This window comes from Haematobia irritans, chromosome 5 (assembly GCF_050003625.1).
Source record: "Haematobia irritans isolate KBUSLIRL chromosome 5, ASM5000362v1, whole genome shotgun sequence".
Classification (NCBI taxonomy): Eukaryota; Metazoa; Arthropoda; class Insecta; order Diptera; family Muscidae; genus Haematobia; species Haematobia irritans.
Window position 1 is genome coordinate 155,322,546 of NC_134401.1, and position 25,296 is coordinate 155,347,841.

Below are 25,296 nucleotides of genomic sequence, written 5' to 3' on the forward strand. Positions count from 1 at the left end.
GTAATACCACTGAAACTTCGTGGTCTGAGTCGTCACGACTGAGACTTCTGGTCCTACTGTTCCACCAAGTGGGACCTTTGGACACAAGTTAATAACACTGAAACTTCCGAGACCACTAAGATTTCCGCTCCTACCACTACGATAATCATCCCTAAGCTTCCACCACTGAAACCTTTTGGCCTACCGTTCAAACACTAAGACTTTTGGGGTTCCTTCGACCATCATTCCTACATTTTCCACACTGAGATATCCGGTCCTTAAAGTCCGCCACTAGCACCTTTGTACGTATGGTACCACAGCTGAGACAATAGGGCCTCCAGTTCTGCTTCTGTGAGCTTCTGGTGTACATTTCTCACACTGAGATCCTTAGGACTGAGGCGTCAACCCTTTAAACTTCTGTCATTCAGTTTTACAACTGAGACATTCGCATATAGAGTTTTGCGACCGAGACCCTCGAGCCTATTGTTTCACCACTCGAAACTTCGAGGCTACATTTTCACTACTGACAGCTTCTACCATTAGATTTCCCACAGTTCCACCACCGAGACTTTCCCTTCCACAGTTCCACCACTGAAACTTCGCCACTAGGACCTTTGGACGTAAGGTACCACAACTGTGATCTTCGTTCAGTCTTTGAGACCTGTTCCGTCTTTGAGACCTGTCCGTCTTTGAGACCTGTTCCGTCTTTGAGACCTGCAGTGGGTGTACAATTCACCCACCGACCCCCACCGTACAGTTTTACAACTGACATCTTCTGGTTTACAATTCTCCCACAGAGTCCTTTGAAGCTGTGATTCCAATCTCTATAAGTTCGACTCCATGGTCATCATTGGAGAGCTGTAATTTAAAGGAAAACACCCGGACCCCCAAATTTATTTTAGCTAGAAATGCTATAAAGCTTATGATCCTTCTCCATCATGTTTGTATGAGAATATTCGACAAATCTACGAGCGTGTGTCGAAATGCCTTGGAATCCTTTGCGTATGCCTTTATTACATTGGAGTATTACAATTGTCCTTGGACAACACACATCAAATCCACATTAGTTTACTATAAAACCCAATGATCTCGTGTTAAGCCAGTACTTTTCGTTTTTGTTATCATTTAGCAAAAATCTAAAACTAAACCTTCCAAATGATTAACACTCATACTCCTGCTTCTTATAGTTGGCTGAGGCTTTAGTCCTGTGGCGTCAAAATCAAAATGAAATCCCGCTTGCATGTTGGAGTAGAACTGTCATGCGAAGAGCTCAAGCAATTGTATACCTTATCATCATTGTCAAATTCATAGTCAAGGCGATTCTATGATGAATAGGGATGTCATAGAGGGTATTTTTAGGAGATTGGAAATGGCCTTGGATTGGAGTACAAAAATGAGTTGCAAAAAAATTTCATTATTTTTAAGTCCTTTTCCTTTTCATTTCAATTAGGTAAGAGGGAGGGGGAGTGCGACAAAAAAGGTCAAGCTTGAAAGTCTTATTCATCTAACAATAATTGTTGTTAAAGCCACCACACAATCTTATTTCATTCCTTACCATTCAACATTGGGTTTAGAGCTAGGGTGCTAAGGTTCCATGTGGATGAAATGGTGGTTTTCGTGTTTGGGCATTTCGAAGTACGGACATAGGAAAAACAAAAAAAAAAGGATTTGGCTTATAGACACTAAGCATGCATTGGTCCAAAGGATCTAAAATGGGCAAAGCGGAAAAGGGAAAGTTGCGAAGATAAATGGAGTCACATGAGAATATAGTTAGAATACGTCATTTTATTTTATTTTATTTTATTTCATATCATATCATATCATATCATATCATATCATATCATATCATATCATATCATATCATATCATATCATATCATATCATATCATATCATATCATATCATATCATATCATATCATATCATATCATATCATATCATATCATATCATATCATATCATATCATATCATATCATATCATATCATATCATATCATATCATATCATATCATATCATATCATATCATATCATATCATATCATATCATATCATATCATATCATATCATATCATATCATATCATATCATATCATATCATATCATATCATATCATATCATATCATATCATATCATATCATATCATATCATATCATATCATATCATATCATATCATATCATATCATATCATATCATATCATATCATATCATATCATATCATATCATATCATATCATATCATATCATATCATATCATATCATATCATATCATATCATATCATATCATATCATATCATATCATATCATATCATATCATATCATATCATATCATATCATATCATATCATATCATATCATATCATATCATATCATATCATATCATATCATATCATATCATATCATATCATATCATATCATATCATATCATATCATATCATATCATATCATATCATATCATATCATATCATATCATATCATATCATATCATATCATATCATATCATATCATATCATATCATATCATATCATATCATATCATATCATATCATATCATATCATATCATATCATATCATATCATATCATATCATATCATATCATATCATATCATATCATATCATATCATATCATATCATATCATATCATATCATATCATATCATATCATATCATATCATATCATATCATATCATATCATATCATATCATATCATATCATATCATATCATATCATATCATATCATATCATATCATATCATATCATATCATATCATATCATATCATATCATATCATATCATATCATATCATATCATATAATCATATCATATCATATATCATATCATATCATATCATATCATATCATATCATATCATATCATATCATATCATATCATATCATATCATATCATATCATATCATATCATATCATATCATATCATATCATATCATATCATATCATATCATATCATATCATATCATATCATATCATATCATATCATATCATATCATATCATATCATATCATATCATATCATATCATATCATATCATATCATATCATATCATATCATATCATATCATATCATATCATATCATATCATATCATATCATATCATATCATATCATATCATATCATATCATATCATATCATATCATATCATATCATATCATATCATATCATATCATATCATATCATATCATATCATATCATATCATATCATATCATATCATATCATATCATATCATATCATATCATATCATATCATATCATATCATATCATATCATATCATATCATATCATATCATATCATATCATATCATATCATATCATATCATATCATATCATATCATATCATATCATATCATATCATATCATATCATATCATATCATATCATATCATATCATATCATATCATATCATATCATATCATATCATATCATATCATATCATATCATATCATATCATATCATATCATATCATATCATATCATATCATATCATATCATATCATATCATATCATATCATATCATATCATATCATATCATATCATATCATATCATATCATATCATATCATATCATATCATATCATATCATATCATATCATATCATATCATATCATATCATATCATATCATATCATATCATATCATATCATATCATATCATATCATATCATATCATATCATATCATATCATATCATATCATATCATATCATATCATATCATATCATATCATATCATATCATATCATATCATATCATATCATATCATATCATATCATATCATATCATATCATATCATATCATATCATATCATATCATATCATATCATATCATATCATATCATATCATATCATATCATATCATATCATATCATATCATATCATATCATATCATATCATATCATATCATATCATATCATATCATATCATATCATATCATATCATATCATATCATATCATATCATATCATAATTTAATTTAATTTAATTTAATTTAATTTAATTTAATTTAATTTTATTTTATTTAATTTAATTTAATTTAATTTAATTTAATTTAATTTAATTTAATTTAATTTAATTTAATTTAATTTAATTTAATTTAATTTAATTTAATTTAATTTAATTTAATTTAATTTAATTTAATTTAATTTAATTTAATTTAATTTAATTTAATTTAATTTAATTTAATTTAATTTAATTTAATTTAATTTAATTTAATTTAATTTAATTTAATTTAATTTAATTTAATTTAATTTAATTTAATTTAATTTAATTTAATTTAATTTAATTTAATTTAATTTAATTTAATTTAATTTAATTTAATTTAATTTAATTTAATTTAATTTAATTTAATTTAATTTAATTTAATTTAATTTAATTTAATTTAATTTAATTTAATTTAATTTAATTTAATTTAATTTAATTTAATTTAATTTAATTTAATTTAATTTAATTTAATTTAATTTAATTTAATTTAATTTAATTTAATTTAATTTAATTTAATTTAATTTAATTTAATTTAATTTAATTTAATTTAATTTAATTTAATTTAATTTAATTTAATTTAATTTAATTTAATTTAATTTAATTTAATTTAATTTAATTTAATTTAATTTAATTTAATTTAATTTAATTTAATTTAATTTAATTTAATTTAATTTAATTTAATTTAATTTAATTTAATTTAATTTAATTTAATTTAATTTAATTTAATTTAATTTAATTTAATTTAATTTAATTTAATTTAATTTAATTTAATTTAATTTAATTTAATTTAATTTAATTTAATTTAATTTAATTTAATTTAATTTAATTTAATTTAATTTAATTTAATTTAATTTAATTTAATTTAATTTAATTTAATTTAATTTAATTTAATTTAATTTAATTTAATTTAATTTAATTTAATTTAATTTAATTTAATTTAATTTAATTTAATTTAATTTAATTTAATTTAATTTAATTTAATTTAATTTAATTTAATTTAATTTAATTTAATTGAATTTAATTTAATTTAATTTAATTTAATTTAATTTAATTTAATTTAATTTAATTTAATTTAATTTAATTTAATTTAATTTAATTTAATTTAATTTAATTTAATTTAATTTAATTTAATTTAATTTAATTTTATTTTAATTTAATTTAATTTAATTTAATTTAATTTAATTCCATGGTCTCTTTAAAACTTCTGGATTCTCTCATATACTAAGTAGTCTAAAAATAAATAGCATTGATTATTTGGACTAAAAGTCGATTTGATGACTCTCAAACTCATACTAGTGACTTTTGGCATTATTGCATATACGACTGTGTGTGCGTGTGTGGGTGTATGCTTGTGCATATCATTGTGTTCATGGTGTTCTTATATGACTTTATAATATGCTAAGATTTAAGTATGTCTCCTTGTACTATGCCATTGATCGAGAAGAGAATGTGGTTGGGCGTGTGTGTGCGTGCGTGCTGGTGAGTGAGTGTGCTTGTGTAAATGTGTATGAGTTTATATGTGTATTTTAAGCATTATTTGTATACTCTAGAGAGTCATTTAGTGACCCTTCTTTGGTACTTAACTTCCTGCTGCAATAGCCTGGCATCAACTTTAATGGCAAACTAACGAGCATATAAGACAAAGAAATTATGTTCAAGTGGTTGACGTTAAGATATTTCCAACCAACCCAACGACAAGTCAAGCAAGCAAGCACTCTACTCTACTTCACTTCAGTTTTCTACTCTACATTTATCCTAGATCATATCCTTAATTTTTAAAGGAAAACATCATATCATGGCTACATGTTTGCCAATCAAAAGGGATACGAAGAAAAACTGTGAAATGGAGTGAAATAAAATTTAACGACGGGAAAATGTTGATATAGGCCGGAAATCTTACAGTTTAGACTATATATATCCATCCAATAGCACACGTAGAAGAAGAAGAAGACGACGACGATTAAAGGAAGACGGGATAAAGCACAGATGGAAATCTAAGAGAAAGCCAATAAAAAGTGCAATAAAACAAAATGATTTTCTTGCGAAGACATTAACACACCATTATGGTTTGGATAAATTGAGAGAGCATATGAGAGACGGAGTAGAAAGAAAGCTTTGAATTAATTTTGCAAAAAAAAAAAAAACAAACATTTTATAAATTACGTTAAAAGAATTACACAACTTTTTTTTGAATGGGTGGTAACATGGGCGTAGCTAGGAATGCGGTCAGGGATGGGCAAGGTTTATAGTAAAACACGAACAAGTTTTATACTTATAGCATATATTTTATTTAATAAAAAAGGCACTTTTTTAACAAAAAACAACGAAAAGTACTTCACTAAAATTTTTTGAAATCATAATTTTTTAAAATATTAATCTTCTCTTGTCGGCTGCGAATAGATTTAATACTTCCTCAATGAACTTTTCTTCATTTTCAATCAATAGTTTTCTATGTACGCTCATAAGACATAGCCCTGGAAATTAAAAATAAAAAATTAATTAATTGTATATAAGTCAACCATATTTCATTTATATTTCAATACCATTTAATCTTGACTCTATCATTGTAGAACGTAACCAGGTCTTAACCCTACGTAATGTGCTGATAGTTCTTTCAATTGTTGCGGTAGTACATGGTTGAGCTAAGGAAATACTTAGAGCTTCTTGTATGGACGGAAAAAACATTTCACTTTCTTTCCACACATCACAAAGTTGCAAGTTAGACAAGTCCTGTGCTGTCAATTTTTTTTCTTTCCAGGTTATACCAAATTTCTGCTTCCTGTTCAAATCCAGTTATAGAATAATAAAACAAAAACTTTTTTGATTCATTTTTAAATTCTGCAACACTTAGTTTCAGCATGTTTGAAGGATGCAGCAAATGTAATGAAAACGCTGGAGAATGTTCTTCAGAAAATCTATGGTTTAAGGCTGAATTCAATGAATCAAGGTATGGAATTAATATCGACCTTTTCCAATACTCTTCAGAATTGAGTGCAGGTGGGTTTGCTCTGTGTTTCAGTTTGGCAACTATTCTTGGTTGATTTATTTCAATTCCAATTTCACTGGCAAGTTCATTAGCTTCATTCAAAATTTCTTTTATTTTCAAGTCTACATTTTTACGATGAGAAGACACTGTACCCACAATTCTTTCTATATGTTTTGCACATTGTATTAAATCTAGGCTCTTTGACTGTAAAGCGTTTGCTACAGGTTCTAACATAGCCGAATATTCAGCTACTATGACAACGTATATTATGAATACTGATTTGGTAGCGGCACTATGAAGTTGAAATGCCGTCTTTTGTGTCGAAGAATTTCCTTCTGTTATAAGACTTTCAAGCCCCTTGACGATTTGCACAAATTTGTCTTTGAATATTCCAATACTTTTGTATTTATGTGACCAACGAGTTTCTGATAAAAGAGGAATATTTGGTGCGTACTTCCTTCTCATGCAAGACTCCCTGAAGAAATTTATAATATATTTTATAGTGGATATGGTGTTATGAACTTCTGGTATCGTGTTTAAATCATTTATCACTAAATTTAACTTATGACTCGCACAGTGAAAATATAAAGCTTTGGGATAAGTTTGCTTAATAAGAGCTTGTACCCCACCAAATTTTCTGGCCATTGTGGCACACCCATCATATCCTTGACCAACACATTTGAATTCATCCAACCCTTCATTTAAAAAAAAAAAAAAATTCAATGGCTAAGGCTATAGTTTTGCGTCCATCGCTTCTAGCTCCACAAAGCCTAAAAATTCTTCACGTATCTTTAGCGTTTTTGTATCAAAGAAACGTATTCCAACGGATAATTGTTCCTTTCCTGAAATATCTGCGCTTTCGTCAGCTAGAATGCTATATGCGGTCGCTAGCTTTGCATCTTTCAATATATGGGATTTAATAACTTCACCACAGTAAAGTATTAATTGATTTTGAATTTGTGGAGACATATATTTTGCATTCTTATTTGCCGTATCGAAGTGTTGTTTTAGAACTAAGTCACCTCCTGAGCAGATACTATGTGCCACTTATTGCTAACGTGACTCCGGCACTTATCGTGCATATGTTGATATCGAGTAAAAGGTTTCACAGCAAACGATCCAAGAACGCCTTTTACATTTTTTGGCGGGAAAAGAACGCAATATAGACACAAAGCTCCTTGCATTTTTTTTGAATACACAAGCCACGGGGCATAATCCTTAAGCCATCTATGCAAAAACTTCCTTTTAAGAAATTCTGCATCTGCGGCAAAGTCGTAGTTTGGTAGAGGTGTCCAGTGGTCTTTTAACAAATTGATTTTATCGCTTTTCGAAATGAAACCAGCTCTTCCAAGCCAATGCCCAATGTCTTTACCACATATGTAATCATCTGGGCTTTCCGTATTAGTATTTTCCTCAGTCACTGGTTTCTGGGTTGGCTTTTTTATAGGAGAGCTCTCCGGTGTGTCACGTTTAACTAAAGTCGAAAATATTAGAATTAAAATTTCTTTTTTATTCAATAAAAATATGTTTACCTTTTAAGAAGTTGCGAATATCCATTGCGAATATTCTTATATGTGAACTATATCACTCTTCTTCTTCTACTTTACACAATTCATATGATGATGACAATACAAAAAAAATGAGTTACCAGATGTATATTGTCGGATTAATGCCGTGTTCACACAACCGAATTATTAAATTTGTTGTCTTTTTCATATGAAAAAAAACCTGTTCAATATACAATTGAACTAACATTGAAAAACAAAAATATTTAAATTAATGATCGGCTCTAGGGGGGGCAGCTGCCCGTCTTGCCCTCCCCTGGCTACGCCCATGGGTGGTAAGGGGGCTTAAAAGATATTACACGAAGGTGAAGGAAAGGAATTAATTATTTTAAACAGGAAAAATAAAACTAATTATCAAGATTTAGCACCTGGGCATACTTTCTAAAATTATAGAGAAATTATATGTAAGAGACTCTAACTCATATAAGAAGATACTACTAAGCGGAGTATTTTACATTTATCACTAGGGTAGATACCAATCTTAGAACTTTTATTGATCAAAAGGACAACACAGTTACACCATGTGTAGATCTACAGCCGTTTACAAAAATTAGTCGCCTGTATTATTGGTCAAACAACCACCATAGATATATCAGAAGCCAATAAAAATTATTACTACTAAGAGACGTATTTCAGTCACTTTATGCTGAGGTTCCAGAAGAAAAGCAAAACTACTCCTTCTTGATATTCAATAATTGTTTAGAAACAATATTAAATGAATTTTCATCTCAAGTTCGAGGCATTTGTTTGTCAGAAAAAATTTTAATTGATTTATTTCCGAATTGTGTTCACGGTTGCCGCAGTTGGTAGAATTGGTACATTTTATAAAATATTCCTCTCAAACTAACAAAAAACAATTTTGACACATTTTCTATTGAAAAAAAAAAAAATTTTCTATAGAATTAAAATTTTGAGAAAATCTCCTATAGAAATACCATTTTGACAAAATTTTCTATAGAAATAAAATTTTGAAACCATTTTCTATGGAAATAAAGCTTTGACAAAATTTAATTTAGGAATAAAATTTTGGCAAAATTTTCTTTAGAAATTAAATTTCGGCAAAATTTTCCATAGAAATAAAATGTTGGCAAAATTTTCTACCGAAATAAAATTTTAACAAAATTTTTTATAGAAATAAAATTTTGGCAAAATTTTCTATAGAAATAAAATTTTGATAATTTTTTTTATAGAAACAAAATTTTGATAAATATTTTTATAGAAACAAAATTTTGACAAAATGTTCTATAGAAATAAAATTTTGACAACATTTTCTATAGAAATAAGATTTTGACAAAATTTTCTATAAGAATAAGATTTTGACAAAATTTTCTATAGAATTAAAATTTTCACAAAATTTTCTATAGAAATAAAATTTTCTATGGAAATACAATTTTCAGTCACTTTAGGCTGAGGCTACAGAAGAAAAGCGAAAATCTTCTTTCTTGATATTCAATATTTGTTTAGATATAATAGTAAAGGCATTTTCATTTCAAGTTCGAGGTATTTGTTGTTCAGAGATAATTGCAATTGATTTATTTCCGGATTGTGATCACGGTTGCCGCAGTTGGTAGTTATATTCTCCAAATGTAGAACATTTTTAGCGTTTGGTAGATTTTGCAAAATATTTCTCTCCAACTAATAGGTACTTCACAAAATTTTCTTTTAGAATAAAAATTTTGACAAAATTTTCTTTACAAATAAAATTTTGACTAAATTTTCTATACAAATAAAAAAAAAATTTTCTATAGAAATAAAATTTTGACAAAATTTTCTATAGAAATAAAATATTGAAAAAAATTTCCTATAAAAACAAAATGTTGGCAAAATTTTGTATCGAAAAAAAATGTTGACAAAATTTTCTATAGAAATAAAATTTAGGCAAAATTTTCTATAGAAGTAAAATTTTTGCATAATTTTCTATAGAAATAAAATTTCTACAAAATTTTCTATAGAAATAAAATTTTGACAAAATTTTCTATAGAAATACAATTTTGCAAAACTTTTTATAGAAATAAAATTTTGACAAAATTTGGTAGAATTCTACCAAATATCGTGGATTTTTTTTAGCGTTTGGTAGAATTCTTTATCGTTTGGTAGATTTTGCAAAATATTCCTATCCAACTAAGAGGTACTTCAAAAATTATCTGTAAGAATAAAAATTTTGACTAAATTTTCTATAGAAATAAAATTTTGAAATATTTTCTATAGACATAAAATTTTGACAACATTTTCGATAGAAATAAAATTTTAACAAAATTTTCTATATATATATAAAATTTTAACAAAATTTTTTTCTATAGAAATACAATTTTTTTCTATAGAAATAAAATTTTAACAAAATTTTCTATAGCAATAAATTTTTGAGCAAAATTTTCTATAGAAATAAAATTTTGCAAAAATTTTCTATAGAAATAAAATTTTAACAAAATTTTCTATAGAAATAAAATTTTGACAAAATTTTCTATAGAAATAAAATTTGGACAAAATTATCTATAGAAATACAATTTTGACAAAATTTTTAATAGGAATAAACTTTAGACAAAATTTTCTTTAGAAATAAAAATTTTGACAAAATTTTCAATAGAAGTAAATTTTAACAAAATTTTCTATAGAAATAAATTTTTTATAAAATTTTCTATAGAAATAAAATGTTGACAAAATTATCTATAGAAATACAATTTTGACAAATTTTTTTTAGTAATAAAATTTTGACAAAATTTTCTTTAGAAATAAAAATTTTGACAAACTTTTCTATAGAAATAAATTTTTGAGCAAAATTTTCTATACAAATAAAATTTTTGCAAAAATTTTCTATAGAAATAAAATTTTAACAAAATTTTCTATAGAAATAAAATTTTACAAAAATTTTTTATAGAAATAAAATTTTAAAAAAATTTTTTATAGAAATAAAATTTTAACAAAATTTTCTATAGAAATAAAATTTTGACAAAATTTTTTATAGAAATAAAATTTTGACAAAATTATCTATAGAAATAAATTTTGACAAAATTTTTGATAGGAATAAAATTTAGACAACATTTTCTATAGAAATAAAATTTTGACAATATTTTCTATAGAAATAAAATTTTGACAACATTTTTTTAGAAATAAAATTTTGACAAAATTTTCTTTAGAAATAAACATTTTGACAAACTTTTCTATAGAAATAAATTTTTGAGCAAAGTTTTCTATACAAATAAAATTTTGCAAAAAATTTCTATAGAAATAAAAGTTTAACAAATTTTCTATAGAAATAAAATTTTGACAAAATTTTCTATAGACATAAAATTTTAACAAAATTTTCTATAGAAATAAAATTTTGACAAAATTTTCTATAGAAATAAAATTTTCATAAAATTTTCTATAGAAATACAATTTTGACAAAATTTTTTTTAGAAATAAAATTTTGATAAAAATTTCTTTAGAAATAAAAATTTTGACAAACTTTTCTATAAAAATAAATTTTTGAGCAAAATTTTCTATACAAATAAAATTTTTGCAAAAATTTTCTATAGCAATAAAATTTTGACAAAATTTTCTATAGAAATAAAAATTTGACAAAATTATCTACAGAAATACAATTTTGACAAAATTTTTATAGGAATAAAATTAAGACAAAATTTTCTATAGAAATAAAATTTTGCAAAAAGTTTCTATAAAAATAAAATTTTGACAAAATTTTCTATAGAAATAAAATTTTGGACAATGTATTAATTGACATTTTCACAGGCCTTAATAGATTTCCTGGAGTTACAGTAAAGAGATTATGATAAGACCATTTATCTCTACCCCTAATATAACTTTTTTCAAAGTTTGTTTAATTTAATAAAGGACTCACTCTCTAAATCAAATCTAATTTTTCGAAACTTTCATACATGGCCCAATTGCCAACACAGGGGAAAAAGTCATTATTTTCACAAAACTCAAAATATAAAATATGAGATGAGGTGGTGTCAGGTGATTTAACCAAACGCAATTCATTAATTATGGAGCATCTTGTTGCTGACCATTTACTAACAATACGAATGAAATCTAATTTAGTCGATACCAGATTGAATTAATCATTTATGGTATCTATCTTGCCCCCCATTCACTCTCTCTACAGGCCTATAATAGGTAATGGCAGTGGGATAAGGATAATAACTACCAAAATCAACGGCAATTCATTTACACCTATAGGCCATTTAACACTCAATTGTGTTACCCTGTGAATACACGCAACCGAAAAAGAAAACACACTCTCTCTCTCTCACACACACATACACTGACCCACACGTAGTCACTTCAAACATTATGTTTGCTTAGCATACCTTTAGGCTGTTTTCCAACAAAGATTAATGGTAAACCAATGCTCTATACCCAAACGCACACACATACTCATACGAACACCTCCCATACAGGAAAATGCTTCAGGTAAATTATTTGACCTTTTTGTTTGGTTGTAGGAGCTCCTCGGTCTATGGGTTAAACCCACATTGACCAAACCAAAACCAAATCTTGGTGCTGACACAAATGTCCGCTTCATTGCATGTAGGGCATACAACTAAAGCTACTGCTTTAACGTAGGTCACCTCTAAGCTAAAGCGAAAAACAATAGCAGGTCCTAAACACCTTTGTTCGTGCTGCCAAAAAGAAAGGAGAATTTCCCAAAAGTTTTGTAATTAAATATTCTTCAATATCCTTAAAGTGTTTATAATTTGTTACTATAACATTTATTGCCTTTGATACACACTCACACACCCACACACACAATGCCTATGATTCTTTTGGTGTCTGCCTTTCTCCCAAATCACCCATAGCCTGGTTTTAATTGTCATGTTTTGGGTCCAATGAATAGAATGAAATCAAGTGTTGGTTGGTTGGTTAGATGTGTTTGGGTGTTTAAGTTGATTCGTCGTTTATTTGTTTTTCTTTTCAGACCTTAATTTTGATTGTTATGGCTGAAAGGACGAGGCATTAGAAAAGAATTCTTCGTAAGGAAGACAGTGGTTTAGAATGGGCTATAATTTAAAAATTAATGGTGAGGGAGAATTTTAGATAGTACAGTGATCAAGTAACATAAGAACCAAGGGAATATGGGTCTCCACTTTCAAGGGTATCATTGTCGTACTCAGAAAAAATTCTTACCGGGGGGACTAAATTTCCCCTCAACAATTTGGAGGATTGTGGGTTGAGAATTTTACGGGACCTACAATTTTTATGGGAGATTTTAGAAAATTTAATTTAATTCCATATCATATCATATCATATCATATCATATCATATCATATCATATCATATCATATCATATCATATCATATCATATCATATCATATCATATCATATCATATCATATCATATCATATCATATCATATCATATCATATCATATCATATCATATCATATCATATCATATCATATCATATCATATCATATCATATCATATCATATCATATCATATCATATCATATCATATCATATCATATCATATCATATCATATCATATCATATCATATCATATCATATCATATCATATCATATCATATCATATCATATCATATCATATCATATCATATCATATCATATCATATCATATCATATCATATCATATCATATCATATCATATCATATCATATCATATCATATCATATCATATCATATCATATCATATCATATCATATCATATCATATCATATCATATCATATCATATCATATCATATCATATCATATCATATCATATCATATCATATCATATCATATCATATCATATCATATCATATCATATCATATCATATCATATCATATCATATCATATCATATCATATCATATCATATCATATCATATCATATCATATCATATCATATCATATCATATCATATCATATCATATCATATCATATCATATCATATCATATCATATCATATCATATCATATCATATCATATCATATCATATCATATCATATCATATCATATCATATCATATCATATCATATCATATCATATCATATCATATCATATCATATCATATCATATCATATCATATCATATCATATCATATCATATCATATCATATCATATCATATCATATCATATCATATCATATCATATCATATCATATCATATCATATCATATCATATCATATCATATCATATCATATCATATCATATCATATCATATCATATCATATCATATCATATCATATCATATCATATCATATCATATCATATCATATCATATCATATCATATCATATCATATCATATCATATCATATCATATCATATCATATCATATCATATCATATCATATCATATCATATCATATCATATCATATCATATCATATCATATCATATCATATCATATCATATCATATCATATCATATCATATCATATCATATCATATCATATCATATCATATCATATCATATCATATCATATCATATCATATCATATCATATCATATCATAATTTAATTTAATTTAATTTAATTTAATTTAATTTAATTTAATTTAATTTAATTTAATTTAATTTAATTTAATTTAATTTAATTTAATTTAATTTAATTTAATTTAATTTAATTTAATTTAATTTAATTTAATTTAATTTAATTTAATTTAATTTAATTTAATTTAATTTAATTTAATTTAATTTAATTTAATTTAATTTAATTTAATTTAATTTAATTTAATTTAATTTAATTTAATTTAATTTAATTTAATTTAATTTAATTTAATTTAATTTAATTTAATTTAATTTAATTTAATTTAATTTAATTTAATTTAATTTAATTTAATTTAATTTAATTTAATTTAATTTAATTTAATTTAATTTAATTTAATTTAATTTAATTTAATTTAATTTAATTTAATTTAATTTAATTTAATTTAATTTAATTTAGTTTAGTTTAGTTTAGTTTAGTTTAGTTTAGTTTAGTTTAGTTTAGTTTAGTTTAGTTTAGTTTAGTTTAGTTTAGTTTAGTTTAGTTTAGTTTAGTTTAGTTTAGTTTAGTTTAGTTTAGTTTAGTTTAGTTTAGTTTAGTTTAGTTTAGTTTAGTTTAGTTTAGTTTAGTTTAGTTTAGTTTAGTTTAGTTTAGTTTAGTTTAGTTTAGTTTAGTTTAGTTTAGTTTAGTTTAGTTTAGTTTAGTTTAGTTTAGTTTAGTTTAGTTTAGTTTAGTTTAGTTTAGTTTAGTTTAGTTTAGTTTAGTTTAGTTTAGTTTAGTTTAATTTAATTTAATTTAATTTAATTTAATTTAGTTTAATTTAGTTTAATTTAAATCATTTCATTTTAATTTTTTTTTTAATTTTATTTTAATTCACTGTGATTGAAACTTTGGTTATTTGACCATTATGACACTTTAAGGAAATGGAGACTTTCCCAATTTTTTGCTGCCCTGTGGGATTCTTATCCAAAGTCCCAAACCCAAACTCTAAACAAAGCTTTTTATTACTATTGAATGTTATTCTTTCAGTGATTTTTCTGTTACATTTTTCATTGGTCCTTTGTTGTCTTGTTTCTAAAGAAAACAAAATTGGCATTAAATTTTATTTATACATTTATTGCCTTGTTGCGTTTGGCTATATTCTGTGGCTGATACCAGTATAGAGACACCTCAACAAATCGAATCGAAATTTATTGAGCTATAGATGGTCATCATCATCATCGTTTGAGCATGGATGAAAATTTCATTAACAAATATTTGCTGTTTACCAGTGTATTAAAGGGAGTGGAAGGGAGAGAGAATGGATAATATCAACATAGACTTTTAACACCTTCTCCCCCCATTTACAGTATTGTACTGACCTTGTCGGTGTAATAAAAAAAAACGAAAACATTAAAGATTCTCACAAACAAACTCTGGAATAATTGCAAATATAAATGTAAAGCTAAATGTCTCTGTTCTCTGGAGTACACAAGACCTTCTCGTCTCTGGCCTCTTACAAAAAGGACAACACGACTCATTAGGAGCATTTGAAAGCCATAATTGCTTTTATTGCAAATGCCCACTTTACCTATTTGGACTTAATAAGGTTAATCTTAGTTCTCCAAATAAGTGAATTTAGGAGTATGAAAATGAGAATGTAAGAGAGAGAGGGAGAGTACATGCCTGAGAATGTACATAGGTTCATATGAATGGCTTATGAATGTTTGTAAATTATCAACATCTGTATGTGCCTACAGGAGGAGAACAAACACACGCACACGAATACACACCCATCAAACATCCCAAAACATTTATAATTTTGAGCTAATTAAAATGGTAATGCTTTTCACAAATGTTACCTTCATCATTCAGGTTGCCTTCCCCGCCCCACCGCCTTAATGACTGGGATAAATATCTTGCAAAGTCTCGTAGATCTCTTGTTTCTCTTTTCCTATAGACTAAGCAGCTTTTAGGGCTCTGGTTGATGATAGGCTGACTGTATTTTGCTTTGCCCTGGTTTACGTTGTGTTAGAGGCCATACATTCGTTGGTTTGTTTTTACATTTTCGACAAATTTATAGAATGTCGGATGTAGAGGACTTTTTGACCAAATAAGCTAAGTCATGCCAGCCCGATGATGTTTAAAGAGACAGTAAAGGGCCAAATTGTTATGATGAGATTGCTAAAATAAGAGCTAAACATAAAAAACACCTAAAAAGGAAAGTTATTATCGGTTGGTGTCTTCTATATTACAGTAATATTATTACAATTGATCGTTTAGTCGCATTGGAAGATTTAAAAGAAAATCTATATCTGTCCATAAAGCTCGAAAAATAATTGTATAATTAGAGAAAACCAACTTTTTTAATAAAAAAAAAGTACGACTAGTTGTAAAATCTATTTAAGATTTTGGAATCATATACAAACACGATTGTGACCAACATCAAAAGTCTATTAGTCAATTTGACTTGATTTTCAAAAAATGAAAAGGTCGATTAGTGGATTTTGAACATTACAAAACATCGAATTCGATTCTTCGACTTTTTTTTTTTTGATAAAACGTCGAAAAGTCAATAATCAAAATTTATACATTTTGGAGTTATAAATTTGTGGTTCACACAGACCACAAGATTATTTCAATTGCTTTGTTCTCTTTCTGTCTCGAAATACAGTTATGAGATTCGTCGTCAACAGGTTGCCATTTTTTTCCGATCGGACCAAAAGTGGTACACAAAAGTATTAATTTTTAAAATTGGTCCATTTTCGTCAAATCAAAATTTTTTAAAAATTTTTCTATAGAAATAAAATTTTGACAAAATTTTTATGTAGAAATTACATTTTAACAAAATTTTCTATTGAAATAAAATTTTTACAAACATTTCTATAGAAACAAAATTTTGGCAAAATTTTGTACAGAAATAAACTTCAAACAAGTATATACGTAAGTTCGGCCAGGCCGAATCTTATGTACCCTCCACCATGGGGGCTATAAATGATTATGGACTGATATGGACCACTTTTGGCATGGTTGTTAAATATCATATACTACCACCACGTACCAAATTTAAACCAGATCGGATGAATTTTGCTTCTCCAAAAGGTACCGGACTAACACCATGTACCAAATTTCAGCCGGATCGGATGAAATTTGCTTCTCTTGGAGGCCTCGCAAGCCAAATTTTGGGGTCCGTTTATATGGGGGCTATACGTAAAAGTGGACCGATATGGCCCATTTGCAATACCATCCGACCTACATCAATAACAACTACTTGTGCCAAGTTTCAAGTCGATAGCTTGTTTCGTTCGGAAGTTAGCGTGATTTAAACAGACGGACGGACATGTTCAGATCGACTCCGCATTTCACCACGACCCAGAATATATATACTTTATAGGTCTTAGATAAATATTTCGATGTGTTACAAACGGAATGACAAAGTTAATATATCCTATGGTGGAGGGTATTAAAAAAATTTTATATAGATACAAAATTATGTAAAATTTTTGTATGGGGAGAAAAATCTGTAAAAATTTTATATTGAAATACAATTTTGCTATAACTATCTATAGAAATAAAAGTTCGACAAATTTTCTATAGAAATAAAATTTTGGCAAATTTTTCTATAAAAATAAAATTTTGGCTAAATTTTCTATAGAACTGAAATGTTGACAAGATTTCCTAAAGAAATGAAATTTTGACAAAATTTTCTATAGAAATGAAATTTTGACAAAATTTTCTAAAGAAACGAAATTTTGACAAAATTTTTTACAGAAATGAAATTTTGACAAATTTTTCCAATAAACTAAAGTTTTGTCAAAATTTTCTAAAGAAATAAAATTCATTGTGGCAACTGATCGTCAAGACAAGCAATGATCTTAAGAGAGTGCTGCTAGGAAAGAGAGAGAGAGAGAATTTAAGATGAGAATACAGCAATACTAAATAGCTGGGAAGTAAGATACAATTTTTAAGAAACTACAAAAATTTTATTTTTTGAGCTAAAATGTACTTTTCTCTAAATTTCGGTTTGTTTTTCAACAAAAACATACTGCAGCCATGAGTTCGTCAAATTTTGTCAAACTTATTGTACCATTAAAACTGATATCGGTTCAAAACTTTATACACAAAAGGTGCAAAATAAAAATACTAGTACTGCATTTTCCATCCATGGATTCAACGTCAACTCAAGCAATTAATGAACTTAAGAGAGTGCTGCTAGAAGAGAGTGTGCGAGAGCGAGAATAGAGCAATACCAAAGATAATTGAGAATAATAAGCAGTGTTGCCAGTATTGGGGATTTTTCCCAAATTGGGGATATTTTTTCGTAAATGGGGACCAAATTTCTGAGTTGGGGACTTGGGGAAGTTGTGGGGAATTTCCAAAAATTTGGGGATTTTTGTGGGGATTTATTTCTATAGGAAATTGTGTCAAAATTCTATTTCTATAGACAATTTTGGCAAAATTCTATTTCAATAGAAATTTTTGTCAAAATTTTATTTCTATAGAAAATTTTGTCAAAATTTTATTTCTATAGAATATTTTGCCTAAATTTTATTTCTATAGAAAATTTTGTTAAAATTTTATTTCTAAGGAAATTTTGTCAAAATTTTTTTTGACATCGCTAATCGCTTTGGTATTGCTTTTTTGGGTTTCAATACAGAAATTTATGAAAAACACATATGTTATGATATTTTCCGACGCAAACGGCAGTACATTTGAGAGACACGTCGACGCAAACTTCATGATAGTTTGTTGGCAGAGTCCCCAGGTGCTTCGGTTTTCTATGACAATACGTCTTCTTCTAACTTGTCTATGGCAATACCAGAGAGTATTAAGAAAACAAGAGGACGAAAATTTCTCTTCTACAAAAACAACAAATGTCAACCGTATAATGCCTGCAGCTTTGAGGTCGAAGCGCTGTTTTGATAAATTCTTTATTAAGGCATCGGCAGTTATAATTTCAAATTTAATAGAATGAAAACATTTATAAAAAAGAACATTTGCTACTACAAAGTAGGTTCTAAATCATATTTTTCTTATGTTTTATAAGGCCAGCAGAGTACTGAAACTGTACGATATTTGAGAGAAACGCCGAAAAAAACTGCATGACATTAGATACATTTCCTCATGACTGCCACCTACTGAGGCAGTTTCGTTCTCTTGTTATCTTAATACTCTCTGGCAATACTAAATAGCAGTGTTGCCAGTATTTTTCTGGCTTTTCTCACCAAATTAGGACGCTTTCGTCCGCAAAAATCCCCAATGTAAATCAAAATTCTTCATAAAAAAATTCCCAATACATTATTGACAAGTTTCTACAAAAAAAAAATAATAATAAATAAATAAAGAAATAGGCTCTGTGGTAGAAAATGTAGTACTGAACGGATTTCGAAAAAATCAACAAAAAAAAATCCCCAAATTTATGGAGATTCCCCACCAAGGTCCCAACTCAAAATTTTTGTCCCCATCCAAGAAAAAATATCTCCAATTTGGGGGAAAACCCCAATACTGGCAACACTAATAAATACAATAGTTCAATTAATGCAAACAAAATTCACAACTACAATCAGAGAGGCAATATTTTATGTTACTAGCTAGAACAGGCCGGAAATAGACTACTAGCTCAACTATGAGCCATTTTTAATTGTTTTAATTAAATTTTTAATTTTTTAAATATATCCTTTATACTTCATAGAGGAGGGTATATGTTAGTGGGTCGGAGAAAAATTAAGCCCTTCATAATTATTATTAAAAACAAATGTGTATTCATAAATAAACCTACCATTTGTTTTACCATAGCATATGGTAATTACCAAAATTCGTTGTAGATTTCCAAAATTACATTACTTTTTGATTTTTTTTTTTGTTACATATAATTTGAAATATTTTTTTGTTTTAGTATATTGATTAAATTTTATTATAAAATTTTTATTCGATTATGAATATCTATATTTTATTTTATTTTTATATAATTTTTTCTCTATTTCACAACAACACTTGTACTCTTCTTACACATCCACACATATAAAAAAATGACAAGCATATCTATTTTCTAATTTTGTTAATGCAAAATTTTTTAAGAGTCAGTTCTCCATGACGTTCTTTTAAAATATTACATTTTATACCACATTATTAATTTTTTATGAAATTATTTTCTTTTATGTAAAACAAAAAAAAAGAAACACTTTTTTCTCTCACAAAATTTGTATTTATTTTTTAGTACATTTTTTATTTTGTATTATTAATCTTTTGTAAAATGATTTGCTTTTGTGTAAAAAAAAAACTTTCTATTTTCTCACTAAAATTGTTTTTTATTTAAAGTTTCTAATACATATTGAATTCAATTATAAATTTCGTTATAAAATTGTTTTCTTTCATGTCATAAAACAGTTTATTCTCTCACTAAAATAATTTTTTTAATTTTCAAGTATATTTTATATTCCATTATTAATTTTTTATAAAATTATTTTCTTTTATGTAACAAACAATTTTTTCTTTCACAAAATTATTTGTTATTTAAAGTTTCTAAAACATTTTATATTCCAGTATTATTTTTTATACAGTTTTTTTAACACTTTTTTCTCCCCCAAAAAATCCTCTTTTCAATGTACACTGGCTTTACAAGCGTCACTTCTTCATCACGTGTTTCTATGAACTGACTAAATTTTTTTGGGAAAAGGTCCAAGCAACAGGTAGCCAACCAACGAATCGTCCTAAGAAATGCTCTAGATCTTCATTGGCTTTAAAGGTAAAGGAAAACCGAACAAGAAAGTATTAGAGTAACAACAAGAACAACAAACCCCCCCCCCAAAAAAGAGCAATAACAACAACATATGGCTTAAATGACTACTTGGCACAGTAGGGACATGATAATGGATTTATGAGACAGGTAATAAATAGGCCTTCGTACTATGAACAATCCTGCCCTAAGGGACTAAGAATATGGGAGTGTGTGTGCGTGTGTGTATGTGTTATGAGTACACGCTCACAAAAAATCGCTTCTGTAACATATACTCCCAAACATATTTTGCTTCAAGCATATACATTTTTGGGTATTGCCCAAACATTTATATGTTTGATCTCTTCCAATATATAATATGTTTGAAAGCATATTAGTCTAAACAATATATGTTTGGGTAGTCTAACTTTCAAACATTTTGTATTTTTGCATCCAAATTCAATAATGTTGTCTTCCAAAAAACAATATGTTATTATGTGAACATATAATATGTTTGGAAGCATTTTGCACCCAAAAATATTATATGCTTAAAAAAATTCTCCCAAACAATATTGTGCTCAAAATTTTAGTTATTTATTAATATATTTACAATCATGACGAATTATGAAAATAAACAGGTAATATAGGTGCTAACAACATAGGTTTTCGACCTGAATGCTCAAAATTTTGTTTCTGCCCAATTGTATATTCCCCCACATCTTTCTCACTTCCACGAGATTTTTTAGTTCTTAGCACCTTTTTCTGTAATACAAACATTGTAGAAGAAATTATTCAATTGTATGATTTTTTTTATTTTAATTTTACCTTTTGCCGGACGGGGATTCGAACAGCGGACCACACAGTTTGTAAGGATCAAAGAAGTAGCTGATCAATTGCCCAAGGAAAAATAAAATGTTAATTTTGTAATAACAAGCAACAACCACCAACTTAATTCAATATCGCTCCCTGTTAAATAGCGCTCCAAGCTACTAAACACATATATGTTTATAGGCTATTTCTAAATTAATATATGTTTGCATCCAAACATTTTATATTTACAAACATTTTATGTCCCAAACATAATATGTTCTAACATATTAACATATATGTCCCAAACATGTTATGCTAGTTTATGAACATTATATGCTTGCACTCAAAAATATTGTGTTTAAAAATTTTGTTCCAAACATATAATGTTTATAGCCAAACATATGAAAAACAGCCTTTTTCATCCGTGTACCTACCTGTTCGAGAGAATGTGTGAAATTTCTGGCAAATAGATATTGGTGGCTTTTTCTTCCCATTTACTACACGACAAAGAAAATCCTACTCCCTAGTAGTTACTCTCACGTACACTTAATTCATATTAGAAAGACTCAGGATACTTCATGATAGTTCTAAGAAATGATGATTTGTTTCAATAGACTCTACAAAAATATTTTTCATAAATTGCCATTTGACGACTTGGCACCTTTGGGAGTAGCATTAGGCGGTAAATAAGAGATTCCATTAACTCTGGTACGATGGAGAATTCTAGTCTATAGAGACCTAAATAATAATTATGTCTAAGGCTAACCTTAGAAAATTCGAATTACTAATTGAAATATAGTCTAGTGGTAAATACCAATAAGCAGCGGTACACGCAAAGAAAAAAATGTTTGGGAAACATGCACCGAAAACGTTTTCTTTTTGTTAGAGTTTTTTGAAAATTTCAAACTCTTAACATCAATTTTTTTGTTGAAAAATTTTTATTTTTGTAATACAAAAAATAATTGTTGATCCAATTATCGATAGAAAATTTTGTCAAACATTTATTTCTATAGAAAATTTTGTCAAAATTTTATTTCTATAGAGAATTTTGAAGAAAATTTATTTCTATAAAAAATTATGTCAAGATTTTAATTCTATAGAGAATTTTGAAAAAAAATTATTTCTATAGAAAATTCGGTCAAAATTTTATTTCTAAAAACAATTAGGCCAAAATTTTGATTTTATAGAAAATTTTGTCAAAATTTTATTACTATAGAAAATTTTGTCAAAATTTATTTCTATAGAAAATTTTGTCAAAATTTTATTTCTATAGAATATTTTGTCAAGATTTTAATTCTATAGAAAATTTTGTAAAAATTTTATTTCTATAGAAAATTTCTCAAAATTTTATTTCTGTAGAAAATCTCTGTCAAAATTTTATTTCTTTAGAAAATCTTTGCCGAAATTTTATTTCTATAGAAAATTTTATCAACATTTTGTTTCTATAGAAAATTTTGTCAAGATTTTAATTCTATAGAAAATTATGTCAAAATTTTATTTCTATAGAAAATTTTGTCAAAATTTTATTTCTATAGAAAATTTTATCAACATTTTATTTCTATAGAAAATTTTGTCAACATTTTATTTCTATAGAAAATTTTGTCAAAATTTAATTTCTATAGAAAATTTTGTCCAAATTTTATTTCATAGACAATTTTGTCAAAATTTTATTTCTATAGAAATTTCGGTCAAGATTTTAATTCTATAGAAAATTCGGTCAAACTTTTATTTCTATAGAAAATTTTATTTCTATATACAATTTTGTCAAAATTTTATTTCTATAGAAATTTCGGTCAAAATTTTATTTCTAAAAACAATTTGGCCAAAATTTTATTTCTATTTAATTCTATAGAGAATTTTGTAAAAATTGTATTTGTATAGAAAACTTTTTCAAAATTTTAGTACCATAGATTTTTTCTCAAAAATTTATTTTTATATAAACATCAAGAATTCTACTAATCTACCAATTCTACCAAAAATATAATATTTTTGGTAAAATTCTACCAACTGTTTATTTATGATAATAACGGTACTTTTTCATGTAGCTACGTTAAGCTTTAACTGCCAGTTAACAGAAAGTAAATTCCAAATATCTTCTCTCCGGTTAACTTTTACTGAAAAATATTTGACAGTTAAGATCCTAACTGGCATATGGAGTATATACGCTAGAAAATTTTGTCAAAATTTTATTTCTATAGACAATTTTGTCAAGATTTTAATTCTATAGAAAATTTTGTCAAAATTTTATTTCTATAGAAAATTTTGCCAAGATTTTAATTCTATAGAAAATTCGGTCAAAATTTTATTTCTAAAAACAATTTGGCCAAAATTTAGTTGTTATAGAAAATTGTGTGAAAATTTTATTTCTGTTGAAAATTTTGTCAAAATTTTATTTCTATTGAAAATTTTGTCAAAATGTTATTTCTATAGAGAATTTTGTAAAAATTTTATTTCTATAGAGAATTTTGTAAAAATTGTATTTGTATAGAAAACGTTGTCAAAATTTTAGTACTATAGAATTTTTTCTCAAAATTTTATTTTTATATAAACATCAAAAATTCTACTAATCTACAAATTCAACCAAAAATATAATATTTTTGGTAAAATTCTATCAACTGTTTATTTATGATAATAACGGCCATTTTCAAATAGCTACGTTAGGCTTTAACTGTCAGTTAACGGAAAGTAAATTCAAAATATCTTCTCTCCGGTTAACTTTTACTGAAAATTTTTAACAGTTAAGATCCTAACTGGCATATGGAGTATATACGTTAGAAAACTTTGTTAAAATGTTATTTCTATAGAAAATTTTGTCAAAATTTTATTTCTATAGAAAATTTTGTCAAAATTTTATTTCTATAGACAATTTTG

General features: G+C 26.2%; 3 protein-coding genes across 8 annotated transcripts in view; all 3 read right to left on the reverse strand.

Moving 5' to 3' along the window:
• Positions 1 to 25,296, reverse strand: part of ASPP (Ankyrin-repeat, SH3-domain, and Proline-rich-region containing Protein) — a 479,404-nt gene that overhangs the window by 87,789 nt on the left and 366,319 nt on the right. Inside the window, exon 1 of one of the 6 annotated variants that reach the window (XM_075309700.1) lies at positions 20,680 to 20,743. The exons of the other annotated variants lie outside the window; for them this stretch is intronic. Within the exon in view, the coding sequence (XP_075165815.1) occupies positions 20,680 to 20,694 (15 nt within the window). The 5' untranslated portion in view covers positions 20,695 to 20,743. Of the gene's footprint in view, positions 1 to 20,679; positions 20,744 to 25,296 lie in introns of those variants that run through there. 6 annotated transcript variants of the gene reach the window in all.
• LOC142238145 (zinc finger MYM-type protein 1-like) lies at positions 6,214 to 7,416 on the reverse strand. The gene is made up of 2 exons (XM_075309704.1): positions 6,493 to 7,416; positions 6,214 to 6,423 (listed from the first exon to the last, which is right to left on the reverse strand). Exons 1-2 carry the CDS (start codon positions 6,632 to 6,634, stop codon positions 6,314 to 6,316), a joined length of 252 nt encoding a protein of 83 aa, XP_075165819.1. The 5' UTR covers positions 6,635 to 7,416; the 3' UTR covers positions 6,214 to 6,313.
• On the reverse strand, positions 7,787 to 8,678 carry LOC142238144 (uncharacterized). Its single transcript, XM_075309703.1, has 2 exons — positions 8,468 to 8,678; positions 7,787 to 8,409 (listed from the first exon to the last, which is right to left on the reverse strand). Exons 1-2 carry the CDS (start codon positions 8,490 to 8,492, stop codon positions 7,949 to 7,951), a joined length of 486 nt encoding a protein of 161 aa, XP_075165818.1. The 5' UTR covers positions 8,493 to 8,678; the 3' UTR covers positions 7,787 to 7,948.

Coding starts and splice junctions, on each gene's coding strand:
- LOC142238145 (XM_075309704.1), bottom strand. CDS start 6,634: ATGTTTTTTCCGTCCATACAAGAAGCTCTAAGTATTTCCTTAGCTCAA. Junction 6,424..6,492: donor GATAGAGTCAAGATTAAATG/GTATTGAAATAT, acceptor TTTAATTTCCAG/GGCTATGTCTTATGAGCGTA.
- LOC142238144 (XM_075309703.1), bottom strand. CDS start 8,492: ATGGATATTCGCAACTTCTTAAAAG. Junction 8,410..8,467: donor TATTCGCAACTTCTTAAAAG/GTAAACATATTT, acceptor TTTCGACTTTAG/TTAAACGTGACACACCGGAG.